At 61.3% G+C, this 13,357-nt stretch overlaps 1 protein-coding gene across 1 annotated transcript in view; it reads left to right on the plus strand.

Moving 5' to 3' along the window:
• LOC112104258 (FH1/FH2 domain-containing protein 1) overlaps positions 1-13,357 on the plus strand; it is a 58,592-nt gene that overhangs the window by 35,491 nt on the left and 9,744 nt on the right. The window contains exons 6-12 of the mRNA XM_029912026.1: positions 434-528; positions 2,763-2,874; positions 5,011-5,105; positions 5,375-5,518; positions 6,401-6,630; positions 7,109-7,216; positions 13,203-13,333. Coding sequence (XP_029767886.1) covers positions 434-528; positions 2,763-2,874; positions 5,011-5,105; positions 5,375-5,518; positions 6,401-6,630; positions 7,109-7,216; positions 13,203-13,333 — 915 coding nt within the window. The remainder of the gene's footprint in view (positions 1-433; positions 529-2,762; positions 2,875-5,010; positions 5,106-5,374; positions 5,519-6,400; positions 6,631-7,108; positions 7,217-13,202; positions 13,334-13,357) is intronic.

Here is a 13,357-nt window from a genome sequence, read left to right on the forward strand (position 1 = left end):
CTGAGATGACAGAATTAGGAACCAAGGGTCTTTTATACAATTTCATGTCCTCTTTGACAAGTTGGGAGTTCCTCGGGGAATAAAAGGTCATTAGGATGACTTTGAAGGAGGTCCATCACCGGTACTTAGCTATACAAATTAACATAAGGCCATTTGCTTGTTCCTCCACCATTCACAGTACATTTCAAAGAGAGATGAATACGAGATATCCCATATTTACAATTCATTTAAATACTAGGATCTTCTTTTGACATCTGAATTATCAGAATACAGCACAGACAGGGACTGTCAATTATGTTGTGGACCCTGTTCATACATATGTAAATACACAAAAACACAATCATGATCTCCCTATGTGTCTTTTGAGGGTTATTTATTTTGCAGGATGTTTAACCCTTTCTAGCCATGCGTCACACTGCTCTTTCCCTCCCAGCGCTGAGCCAGATAATGTTGTTCGTGGACGGGATGTTGGGCGTGATCGCGCACAACGAGACCGTGCAGTGGCTCTACACGCTCTGCGGGAGCATGGTGAGTGAAACGGAGAGCACGCCCTGCCGCACCCCTTTGCACCGGGCCATTGCTGCCTGCTCCCGGCCTCCACTCCCTGCTGCTTTATTGCAGCTGGGATTTGTCAAGGGCAGGGCTTTCCGTGCACTGGCATTGCACTTTCCACGAGGAGCGTGCTAGGGGGTGAGGCTGCTGAGTGCTCTGAATCCTCGCTCACCCCCAGTGCCAGGCCTGGGCCTCGCTCCCCGTCCAGCTGGGCTCTGCACATGCTCGCTGAGGGCAGGTTAAGCAATGCTCTGCTCCGAGACATGTTTGGGGGCTTATTATCTATATACCTGTAGGGCTCAGACCTCACGCTGTGGCGGCTGCGCACACGTATTCCAGAGCAGTCCTCCTCTGAGCGCTGGTCCCTAGGTGTGTTCCACACGTGGGCACGCTTGCGCCATGCACCCGAGTCCGGCATTTCTTCAAAGCGGTGTCCATAGACTCGCCTCGTGCTCCCGACCGATGGTACCAGAGGCCAGTTCCTTCTTACCGCCGCAGGGCCTGAGTCCCGGGATTCAAGAACTGCCCTCGCTCCTTCTCCATCAGCGACGAGCATCACTGGTGCCGGTGCTGTCTGGGTGAGGCACGTCTCTCTGCCAAGTGCATGGTGTGTAAATCCTTCCTGCCCAGAACTGGAGCTCCGACTGAAAAAGCGCCTGATGGAGGAGGCTATGCCCAGGCCCAGGAGACCTTGTCGGTACCACCTCGTCTATGTAAAGACCGTCTGGCTGCGTCAGACAAGCCGGGCCCTTCACGCATTTCTGCTGGAACTCCTTTGATTCCGGGTCCTGCGGTGACCTTTGTGACATCGGAGGATCTCTTCCTCCCCTACCTGCAGTCCCCACTCCTGACCCAAAGCAGGAAAGATTCGACTAGACTCTGCTACCTGGCTAAATGGTGGCAGTTTTCGGCCTGGACACGTCCCCACCAGCATGCGCTTGATACTGTGGACGTGCCACTTATCCATGGCAGAAAGGTGGTGGGGACAAGCCATATCCTCACAAGGGTTTCTAAGTCAGTTTCAGGAGGCATCTTAGAATGCTACAAAACAGCAAAGCCTCCCCGTCGTGGGCGTATCACAGCTCGCGCCGTGTGGGCACCAGCTGCCTCCCCGGCATCCTTCTCGGACGTCTGCAGGGCAGCGACGTGGAGTTCCCTCTGTGCTTTCACAGCGCACTGTGCTCAAACGGTCAGCAAGAGCGGAGGCTGCCACAGGGACGGCAGCACCTCTGCTGCCAGCTTCCTCGCACCCTCCTCCGGCCTGAGCCCTGCTTGTGCAATACACCTAGGGGCCAGCCCTCGAAGGAGTGGTGGTGGTTACTCACTGTAACTGGCGCTTCTTTGAGAAGTGTGGTCCCTATCTGTATTCCACCAGCCCACTCCGCCCCCTCTGCTTCGCATCCGGCCGGAGCAGCATCGACCTGCCCTGCCTCTTATAGCCTCGGTCGGGAGCACGAGGAGAATTACTGCACTTGTGGGGGTCGACGGCCATGGCTTTGAAGACATTCCGGACTCGGGTGCGTGGCACTCGCGTACCCACGTGTAGGATACTGTCTCGAAGAACTTCCATTACCCCACTCGGTGCGTTTGAACAGCATGCCCAGGAGGGCTCGCTGGCACTCGGTCGTTTCCTACCTACCTGAAGGGATCTGGTAAAGGGGGTCCCTTTAGGGGCCTTTCTCATTGAACCAGAAGCTGTAGAGATGCCCCCATTTCCTGCTGCGAGTGGAGTTTGACACTGCAGGGACAGAATGTGCCCAACCGCAGGCCAAGGGGGGCTGTGAACAAGGCTGGCCTCTCTCAGGGCACTTGGCAGAGCTGCCTGGTAGGTTTCAGAGTGGTGGTAGCCGTGTTAGTCTGTATCAGCAAAAACAACGAGGAGTCCTTGTGGCACCTTAGAGACTAACAGATGACAGAGACACAGCAAGGACTAGAAGTGCTAGCTCGGTCTGGGGGCTGCCTCTGCTCCTGCCGGCACCAGCCCTCGGAGTTTGTTCTCTGTGCGGCACAGCTTGCTGGCTGAAGTGTGGCCCTGATCCTGACCAGCAGCGGCCTGTCTGGCACCCAGAGCATTGTGTGCTGGGACCTGACCTCTCCCCTCTGCACTGAGGACCCGGGCAGCTGCTGTTGGCTCTGCTTTCTGTGAATCGAGTGCGGAACAGTGAGCTCCTCGCACGCCAGCCCTCTAATACGCCCCTCTGCCTCCCCAGTACCGCCTGGTGGTGAAAATGGCGCTGAAGCTGCTGCTGGTGTTTGTGGAGTACACGGAGTCCAATGCCCAGCTCCTCATCCAGGCTGTCAACACGGTGGAGCAGGCTAGAGGTGAGCGCGGCAACCCCCCAGTGCCTGGGGGAAGCCGCCTGGCAGGCTGTGAGCTGCAGTGTGCAAACACTCGGGATTGAAATAGGGGTGCCCCGGCTGGATCCCCTCAGGGAGTCCGTCTCTCCCCCCCCCACCCCCCCGCCGGCCTCCTCCGTCACAGTAACAGCGCACACTCACGTCAGAGAGACTCAGTCGCACTCAGGCCCTGCACGCAACCAAACCCTCATGCTCCTGGGGCAGGGATTTGGGTGCATGCGATTCAGAAGGCTCGGCTATAAACGTCCCATCGGGCTGCCCACTGGCTGAGCCGGTAGAGGAGCACGGCGCCCCCAGGAGGCCCAGCGGCTGCGTGGCGCTGTGATGTTCTGGAAGCTCAGCAGCAGCTCTGTGCTTCAGATGGGAACTTGCTGCCCTCCCACCGTTCCCTCCCCAGCCTCTGCCCGCTCTGCCGCCCTGTCTCGGTGTGCTCTCTGCCCAGAGCCGGCCCTTGGGGCAGCAGTCCTCTCTCCTGGCAGCCCCCGCTGCCCGGCCTGCGAGCGAGCTCCCCATCCAGCCTGAGCCTTGGCGTGCCGGGGGGCTGGGTTGTTCTTTTAGAAGATAGCTGCTGCAAGACGGGAAACCTGCCACCGTAACTCTGCAGCCTCCTGCCTGCGTGCCATGAGAGCCGGGTCTGTTCCCGGGGCACACCACCTCCGCAGCAACGCGCACCCATGCTGCTGCAGCAGCTGGCCCCGGCCCTGGCGAGCCGGGCCCAGGCTCTGGGTAGGACTGTGAGCCCCAAGGAGAGCGGGATGGTCCTGTGGGCTGCCCAGCCGCATCCTGCAGAGGGGGACTAGCCAGGGATGCCCCAGGCTAGGGGCAGGGTCTCAGGCTGGAAAGGAAGCTGCCAGTGCTCTGTGGGGTTTACAGGAGACCCACTGTACTGGGAGGAAGAGGGGGTGCCGGTCTCTCTGGGCCCTGCGTGCGCCCGGTGCTCTGTCTCGGAGAGCAGCTGGGCGGTGCTGGCCTGCATGTGGTGCTACAGCGACCTCTGCTGGCAGGTCAGGGTGTTGAAGTGTCTGTCCCAGTGGTGAGTGTGCCCTGTGATCAGGGCAGGGCGGGAGCCGCCACACTGCACCGCCAGGCTCCAGTTTCCTGGTCCGCACTGGTGCCGCACTCACCTGTGTGGCGCTGGGACTTCTGGGGTACGTCCCAGGCTGCTTTGCACTGCAGTGAGTGAGATGTTCCTTCCCAGGGAATTGTGGGGAACGTGTCTGTCCGGGCCATGCGGGGGGAATTGTGGGAAAGGAAGGTGGAGGACTGTCAGCAGTCGCGTGGCTTAGCCTGGGTCCTCTCTGTGAAGTGGGCCTGTGACCAGCCCCAGCGAAGGCAGAATTTGAGCTCTAGCTACAGCCAGGCCAGGCCAGCTAGCCTGGGGTTAAAGCAGCAGCACACTGGAGTGAGAGGAGGATGGGAGGGGGCGACACCCTGGTCAGAGCCCGGGTTAACTCTGCCGTGAAGACAGAGGAGGCGGGGAATAAAGCTTGTGTAGGGATCCTCCTTCTGCATGTGGTATCTCCATGGTGCAGGCTGTGCTGGGCCTCTGGTAACCTATGGCGCTCGGGCGCCTCCGTCACACCGGGGCCGTGCATGTCCTGAGGGGGGCAGATGGGGTGCAGGGCCATCCCAGAGAACACCTCGGTCTGAACTGGCTGGCAGAGAGCCAGGTTCCAGCCTGGTGCGGCATGCTGCAGGGGCTGGCAGCTCCGGAATTCCCACATTCGTCGTCTCCCCAGCACTTGGTGCGCTGGCTGGACCAGTGGGCCCGGCTACTGTCCTCACATGGCAGTAAGCCCCACTCGGAGGCTCTCGGTGGATCTGTTAACACAGGATCCCCTTTCGGAGCTCCCACCTCCCTGGGCGCAAGCAGGCTGCAGCTCTGAGTCCTGGGTCTCAGGTGCAAAGCTCTCCACGGGACGCGCAGTGTAACGAGCTGGTGGGGGCTCTGCCCCCTGACGCTTCCTCGGGGGGGAGGGATGGGGGAGGGAGTCCGGAAGTGGGCCGATCTGCCTGGCTGATGGGGGGGCACCAATCACGAGGAGGAAACCTGCCCTGCTCAGGGACCCTGTTTGCCAGGCTTGTGGTGCTGTTTCCTAGGTGCGTATCCATGGTCCAACCTGGTTGCAATCTTAGAGGAGCGCAATGGGGCTGACACAGAGCTGCTGGTGTTTGCGATGACACTTATCAACAAGGTGAGTACCGCGAGGCAGAGCGGCCGCAGCCCGGCACATCCTGCCGACCCCCTGGCTGCTCAGAGGGCAAAGAACAAGCAGCTGGTGGCTGTGGTTTGGAGCATGTTTCGTGCATTCCTGGGAGTGGCTCCCATGTTGCTCCTTCCTCCCACCCCTGCCCTTCACCTGTGCAGTCCTGCTCTGGGGCCTGGGCTGGGAGGTGTGGGCAAGAGGCCTGCTAGCCCCTGGGCCGCGGGCTGGCCTGACTGCGTCCCCTTGGTGTTGCTCAGACGCTGGCGGCCCTCCCGGACCAGGACTCGTTCTACGATGTGACAGACTGCCTGGAGCAGCAGGGGATGGAGTGCATTGTGCAGCGCCACATGCACAACAAAGGCCTGGATCCTGACGTGAAGCAGCAGTTTACAATCTACGAAGTGAGTGCATTTCCTCTCTCCATGGGCCGCAGCCCCCTGCCCCTCCATCTCCCCTGCCCTCGGGTGCAGGCCAGAGGCTTGGAAGGACTCACACACACACCCCTTACGCAGGGGGTTCTGGGATTGCCCTGGCCACACCTACGGGAGCATCCTGCCTGCAGGGAGGTGCCCTGGAGGTTGGACAGGAAGGTGAGGACCTGCCAGGTACTGACAGATGCTCCAGCCTCCGTGTGGCTGGGCAGGTCACTGGGCTGTTGGGACAGGCCTCGCGCTGCCGACCCCCAGCATGTCCAAGGCTCCAAGCGCTTAGGCTCCTGAATGGCCTGGTGGAAATCTCACTGCTTCCCGGTGAGCCTGGGGTCGCTGCCCCACACAGCAATGTTGTATCTCCCCCCAGCCAGGCATGATCCCAGCTCCCCTCCCCAGCCCGCAGAGGGGATGGAGAAGGTCTCTGGCTCGCAGAGGGGTTGTGCTGAGGCTGCAGTAGCCGCACTCTCCCCTGTTGTCACACTCAGCATCCCGTGGCTAGACGTTAGTTGCTCCCCAGTGAGGCCGATGGGTGCTGGGGGTGTTCACGCCTCTTGGAGCCGTTGGTTTAGGCTGTCAGCAGGCTCAGGCAGGGGAGGCAGCCTTGGTTCACGCTTGTTTGAAGCTGGGAGGTTATTTCCATAGCCGCGAGGGCTAGAAATCTGTTGTGTGGTTAAAAGGAGAGTGTCAACGCCGTGGGGATGGAATAGGTCAGGTGAGCAGAGGCAGGCAGGCAACAGCTGAGCCCGGTGGGCATAGGAGCCCCATGACAGCACAGGGTAACAAAGCCCTACAGCAGCTGGGAGGCAGCCCAGTGTATTCTGGCACGCTCTGCCCGTGTGCTGCTCTCCGCAGAGCTCGCTCAGACACGAAGACGGAGTGGAAGAGCTGCCGCCGGGGGCGCGCAAGGAGCGGCGGAAAACAGATGAGAACCGGCGGGGCCGGCGCTCCCTGGGTGGCAACGTAGATGCTGGAGCCGGTGCAAGCTCCCCAAGCCCAGCCGTGGAGGACAACAAGCTGCCTGAGCCCTCCAGCCCTCCAAGGGAACCCACTGCCGAGACAGGGACGGAGAGCGGCCCAGCTCCGTGAGTACTGGGCATTGGGCAGGGATAGGCAGGCTGGCCAGTAGCTGTGTGCGGTGTGCAGGAACAGAGCTGGGTTCTGGGTGTTTGGGGCAGGACTGTTCGAAGGGTTTGGGTGGTACTGCAGAGGCTGGGGCAGACCTGAGGCCGTGGGCTGGGCATGCCCAGCCAGGGATCTGCATGTGGCAAGCTGTGATCTGCTCCATCTCCCACTCCTCAGGGCTGGCTTAGCCACGCTGGACCTGCAGGGCTCCTGTCCGGGCGCTTAGCCTGGGTGGGCACCCTGAATGAAGTGTCTGCGGCCAGGCCCCGTGTCTCCGTGTGCGCCCCCTGCAGGTGAATGATGGGGTGCTGTGTGTGATCCATTGAAACGTAACAGCGAGAGCCCCTCTCGGTGCATGCTGGGCCCTGCTGGCCGCACGACTGCAAAGAGGGGCTGGCTCGTGGGGCGTAGGCTGAGTCTGCGCTGTTGCCGTTTCAGGCCCTGCTTCGAGAGTGTTTACAACAGCACATCCAACGTGCGGCTCTCTGCGCCGGCCTCCCCGGAGGAGAGGGAGCACCCCAGCCTGGGGGAGAGGAGCGTTTTCAAGTGAGTTGCCTCAACTTGGCGGGAACTGAGGAGTGTGTGCTGGCCCTGCTGGGGCACGGCGCAAGACAGGCCTGGGGGAGGCTCTGGGCAGGACACTGAGGGAGCGTGAGTCTGGGGGGGGGGCACTACGAGGCAGAGACACCTCTTCCCCCCCCCCCCCCCCCACTCCCTGTCCTGTCCCCTCTCAGCAGAGATGCCCCAGAGTGCGTCTACACAGCAAAATAAATAAATAAACCACCTGAGAGTCCAGGTCAAGTAACTCAGGCTGGCGCTGTGGGGCTGAAAACAGCAGTGTGGATGTTCCTGCGCGGGCTTTGAGACCCTCCCCCCCTCAGACTTGGCGCCAGGGGTTTCCTTTGCAGTGTAGACGTCCCCACACTGACCTGAGCTGGGGCCTGTCCGTGGTCTCAGGCGCTCTGGGTGTGTTTCCGGCAGTGGGTCAGTGGCGCTGTTTAGCCCCAGGGCCCTTCCTGTGGGGGACCAGGGGGAGCCCATCGACAGCCCATCCTCCTGGGGATGCCTGGGCCCCCAGCCTACACAAGAAGGGCTGTGTGCGACAGGGAAGGCCGGTTGTGGATCCGGAATGGTTCCTAGGGCTCGGGAGCCAGCCCCCCTGTGGAGGAGCAGGGTTCCTTGGGAGCTCCAGGTGATGATGGGAAGGGAGCTGTGTGGAGGGAAGCTGTCCTGGTGTGCAGGAGGGGTGTGTAGCGGATGGGCCGGCAGGAGGGGGCAGCACTGCGTGAGAGGGACCCAGCCTACACAGTCCACACTCGCGGGGCGCTCTGGAGTCAGCATGCTGATGTACCCCGTGGAGACAGCACACTGGGGGGGGGGGTTCCCAGCTGTTGGCCTCTGGGCCCTGCTCAGCTGGGTGGAGGTGTCTAGTGGGTGATCAGTACCCTCCCAAAGGGGGAAAAGGGGAAGGCCCTCCAGCATGCAGCCAGCGTGCTCCCCCCGCAGAGTGGGGTCTCTGCGAATACCGGGATCCCAGCCAGCGCCATGGGAATGGCCTGCCCACTCCTCTGCTGGCGGTGCCCCCTCGGGCTCAGCTCAGGCAGGCTGTCCCCAAGTGGATGGGTGGCATCTCTAGCTCCAGCTCTCACACTCTCTGCTCCTTCTCTCGGCACTGATTCTCCTCTGCCTCAACTTTCTTTCCTTTTTCAGACTTCACCAAACTGCCCCTGTTTGGTAAGTGACACGGAGGCTGCGTGCGTGTGCATGTGACCCTTCCCGGCATGCTCCTCCCGCGTGCTGTGGCTAGTTTCCTCTCCCTGCCTGCGGCTGCTCTGTCCAGGCCGCCTCTCCCTGCACTCCATTAGGCTGGAGCGTGGGCGCTGCACTGGGGTTTGCTTGCATGAGGCTGCATCTGCTGCTTCCAGGCCTGGGTCTCCTCTGAGTACTGGCCACACGATTCTGTCCCCAATACATGCTTCGCGTTGCCAGGCAGCACTTCCCGAAACTCCTTCGCTGGGCTGGGAGCTACGTTCCACTCAGCAATCAAGGTCCCATCTTTCCTGATCACTGACCACTGAGCCAGCCACATGAGGCTTTCTCCTAGGCTGGGGCCAGAGACCTCCTCTTGGCACTGAGCTTGTCCAGCCACCTCCACGACGACGCAGGAAACCCCCTGCTTGTCTCTGCAGCACTTCCCCCCTCTGCCCCGTCCTCTCTCTGCAACCTTGAGGGCCAGCAGAGCACCATGCAGCCTGCCCCACTTCCCCTCGCCAGCATGTTGGTTCTGAGTCAGCCATAACCCCAGACATGGTGCGCAGAGCACGCAGCGAGCGACCGGCTAGCCCGCTGCTGGGGCGTGCGGAGCGGCCTGGTGCAGGCCCGTGAGGCCTGAGCCGCTGCACTCTGACTGCTGGGCTGGCGGTGCCATCCTCGGGGTTGGGGTCTCTGTGTGAGTCCCTCGTGCTGTTCATTTGGGCTGGCCCCTTGTTCTGTGCCTGGGTGGAGGGGAGCGGGGAGCTGCCTGGTTATGGCCGGGTGCCCTTGGGGGTTCCAGCATCGGGTTCGACAGCTGGGCCTGCCCCAGGGCGTCACTAGAACCCGCATTCCGGAGGCTGCTGTGCGTGGCTGGAGGCCGGCTGTGTTAACTGACAGCTCATGTGCTGTGGGCGCCGAACTGGGTGTGAAAATGGCTGCCCTCCAAAATGGCTGCCCGGACGCCCTCTGGAGGCGTGGTGGGTGTGGGAAGGGTGGCAGCCCCCCACCCCTCCACGAGCCCTCACGAAGGACTGGCCCGTGTGTGGAACCCCATTCCTTGCCCCAGGGACCTTCGCCACGGCTGTTCCTGTAACGGTCGGGGGGGGGCACCTCTGCTGAGGGAGGGGACGACCGGACTGATGGTGGCAGCCTGTTGAGTGACCAGCGTGCGCTATGCCCAGGGGGCTGTCGGCTGGCCTGGGGGGCAGGAGGAGCACACACGGGGTGCTGAGCCCCTCGTCTCTGAGTGCAAGTGCCAGTTTGTCCCATAGTTAGTGGAACTTCGATTGGCCAGGGCTGCTGCATGGCAGGGATTTTCCCAGTCTGGTGCGCAACGGGCGCTCTCAGCAGAGGTGGGCCCAATGCAGCGGCCGGGAGGTGTCCCTGGGCTGGACAAGAGGCTCAGAGCGGCACGGGGGAGCTCCGATTGTGGTGGCAGATGTAGGATATGTCGACACTGCGAGTTAGCCCAGGGTCAGTAGAACACGACGTAGCAGAGCTGGGGTTTGCTAACTTCGGGCTTCAGCGTCTACACTCATGTGTAACCCCAGGTTAGGAGAGGTTGGGTCCCAAGCCGGGGCTCCAGCGTCTTGACTGCATTATGCAGGCCCGTGTCCAACCACCCGTATCACAGGCTTCCCAGCATGTGACTGCTCTAGCCCTTTGCGGGGAAGACGTGACCGTCCACCAAACGTGACTGCCAAGCAGACAAGGAAAGTCGGGCCGTGGGATATTTTTGGCTGATGCCCAGAGCACGAGTCCAGTGGGGCTGCGTCTACCCTGCAAAGCAATAGGGGTCGGGCCCCGGGTCCTGGCTTGGACTCTGCCCCCTTATGGGACCTGGGCTTGCTCGGTGTGTGTGTAGGTGGAAGGCGATTTCAGCTGGAGGCTGAGTTCAAACCCTGGGCTTGCCTTGCAGTGTAGACATCCCCTTAGGGTGCGTCCACACTGGAGCTGGGGGTGTGATTCCCTGGTCCCCGTGCTAGCTCTGATCACGCTAGCCTGATCAAATAGTGTCGCTGGGAAGGGCTGTCTGCCCCCAGTACAGTGCCAGCCCAGATACTCCGCACGTACCCCTCACGCTGCTCCTAGCGCACTAGCTCGGTCAGAACTGGTGCTGTATGTTGCCCTGAGGTGGAGCGGACGCCTGCAGCCCAGATGTGCCCTTAAGTGGACTGGCCTGGAGAGCGCTGGGGAGAGCAGGGGCTGGCAGCACAGGGGGCAGTGCCGTTCGCTCTGGGGCATGCTGTGCCGTTTGTGCTCAGGCTGGAACCCATGGGGCTGCCCTGATGCAGGGCGCCGGCCGAGTGGAGCTGAGAGGCGGCTGCCGTGTGGAAAGCATGCGGAAAGCATGGGCCGCGCCGCGCCGGGCAGCGGTGCTAACTGCTCTTTTCTCTCAGGCGAGAGGAGAGCCCCCCTTTGCGTGGGGACAAGCCCGTTCTGAGGAAGTTTGAGTAAGTACAGATGTGGGCGCATCTTCAGATGTGCCCTGGGTCCCGCTGGAGCCAGGCCTGGGCGCCCCCGGAGCAGAGCAGGGCTCAAGTGTTGTTCTCTAGGGTAAATGTCACATGGTCATGGGAGCTGGGGGCTGATTGTCTCCCACACATCTGCCTCCCCAAGGCGTGTGTGGCTGCACTTCCCTCTGCCGAGCTGGGGGACAGCGCCCGTCCGAGCCTGGCTTGGGTGGAGCGGTGCCAGGGCAGAGAGATTGGGCTGTGGAAAGAGGGGAGATTGGTTTCCTTGACTCCCTCCAGCGTGCTTTGTGGGTAACTCAGCCCCCACAGCGAGCGATAGACACACATTGGTCCCAGCCCTAGCAGGACCCTCCAGCCCTGCCTAGCTCCTTAGAGCGCTCTAGCTTGGGAAGCCGCGAGCTTCAAGCCCGTGTGCTGGAAGATTTTTAGTGTTTCAACCTTTCCGGGTGTCTGGGCTCCCTGGGCAGTGCCAGAAGCCAGTGGCTTTTGGAGCTAGAACCCTACAGAGTTCAATAGGGGCCCAGGCCCAAGTCTGCGAGAGCCTCTGCCGGGGAAGGTGTTTGCCTGGCGGGACTCCGGAGCTTTGGGGCTCCTATGTCTGTAGGGGGCGAGCCGCAGCGCAAGGGCTGACGTACAGCGCTGTGAATAGATTGTACCCTTAGCATTGCCTTTGAGGATCGAACCAGGCAGCGCTTGTGGCATGAGCAGAAACCGACCTGCTGAATAGTAGGGAGAGCTGGCGCGGGCGTCCAGGCCAGCCGGGCACTGGCTCTGCGGCGGGGCCCCTGGATCCTTCAGTGCTGCTGTGCCACCAGCTGCAGCATTGCGGTGGGTCCCTTTCCATGGCAGACGTCAGAGTGTCGTGAATTACATCGGACAGGGGGTCGGTTGGTCAGACAGGATGAGATTGCACAGTTTTCCATTCCGACTGTGCTGCAGAGGTTTGCCCGAACAGCATAGGACCCAGACGTTGTCAGGGAGGCTGGAGACGATGGTTGCTGGCGCTTTTGGCACCAGCGAGTCAGTTTGGGACTGAGAGATGCACACATTAGCTGGGTATCTCTTGCTAATACGATCAGCAGTGAAGTAGTTAACTCTGAGCCCTAATGATGACGGTTTAATTGTTAGCTCTGCAGTGAGGGGAAGGGGTGTCTCCCCAGGCTGAGCGGCTGTTTCAGGCTCAAGGCAGACTGGGGAGACAGCAATGGAGCTGCACCCGTTTCCCAGATCTCAGGGTGACATCACGGCCACTAGTGCTGGGGGCAGCTTCTTCCTCTAAATAAAAGCTGGGTTCCTGGAGCGTAATTTTGCGGCGAGCGGCACATTTCGCAGCGAGTTCTGAGGCTGCAGGATCCCCTAGGCCCTATGGGAACTGGCTCCCTTGTTTTCAGTTAGCCTGTGCCCTGGGTTTTGTTACATTCCTAGCTACCCCCAAGGCTGAGATTTAAAGCAAGCTCATGTAATGTCCAGGGAGCCCCGGAAACCTGAGAGGAGCCATTTTTGACATCTTTGAACTGCCCCCCCGTTTAACATTTTCCTGGGGAACTTCCCCAGCCTGCCCGGAGAGGGGGGGGCTGTGGATCCAGGACACCAGGCGAAGGGAGAGTCCCTGCTCTGTTAAACTACCTTCAACGCACTCGGCCACCCTAACTCTGGAGCCCTTCCCGTCTCCCCACTGGCCTCTCGCATGCCTGCTTTCCCCACAGCCAGAATGCGTCCGCCTCTGGGCTGTGGGCGGCAGCTGCCAGCAGCACATAGCAGCCTGGCAGAGTGCTGAACATGAGGGTGGGGAGCGAAAGCAGCAGGATCTTAGCTGGGAACTGCAGTGTGACCCCGGCCCCGGGGACCACTCGAATCCCTAGGCAGGAAGACTGCACCATGCGTGTTGGCAGCTTTCGGGGGGGCTGCCCATCGCGTAATGGGGCCGGGAGTGTCAGAGGGGGCAGTGAGGTGATTTACAGGGTGTGTCAGAGCTGAGCGGATGCCTGGGTTTTCTCTGCCCCAGTGTGGGAAGGAGGAGCTGGGGACACCATGCGCAGGTGCCCGGATGTCTGGCCAGGCCGTCCCGGTGGTGGGAGGGGAAGGCTGATGGACCTGGGTGGCTGTAGGCAGGTGCTGGCCTGACACACATATGGCTCCGTGTACCATGTGGTGGGGTGTGTGCTCTGACCCGAGAGGCGAAGGGTGTCAGGCATGCCAGCAGTGTTGTCCCGGGACACGGCTGCCTCTGCTAGACACATGCACCGTGGCCCTGTGCCCTGCCTGCATGCGGCTGGTTGCAGACATTCAACTCCCTTTTGCAGAGCTCGCTTCTTGGAAAACCTGGCTTCATCCCAAAAGGAGAAGCTGTCTGCGATGTCCAAGGGGCGGCTTGACATCCTCGCTGAAGCCATTCCAGGGGGCGGCCAGCTCAGCCCAGAGCCACCCCCAGCAGGTACGCAGGTCCCGTGTGCCCAGT

The sequence above is a fragment of the Terrapene carolina genome, unplaced genomic scaffold (assembly GCF_002925995.2).
Source record: "Terrapene carolina triunguis isolate 2854851 unplaced genomic scaffold, T_m_triunguis-2.0 Scaffold166, whole genome shotgun sequence".
In the NCBI taxonomy this organism is placed as follows: domain Eukaryota; kingdom Metazoa; phylum Chordata; order Testudines; family Emydidae; genus Terrapene; species Terrapene triunguis.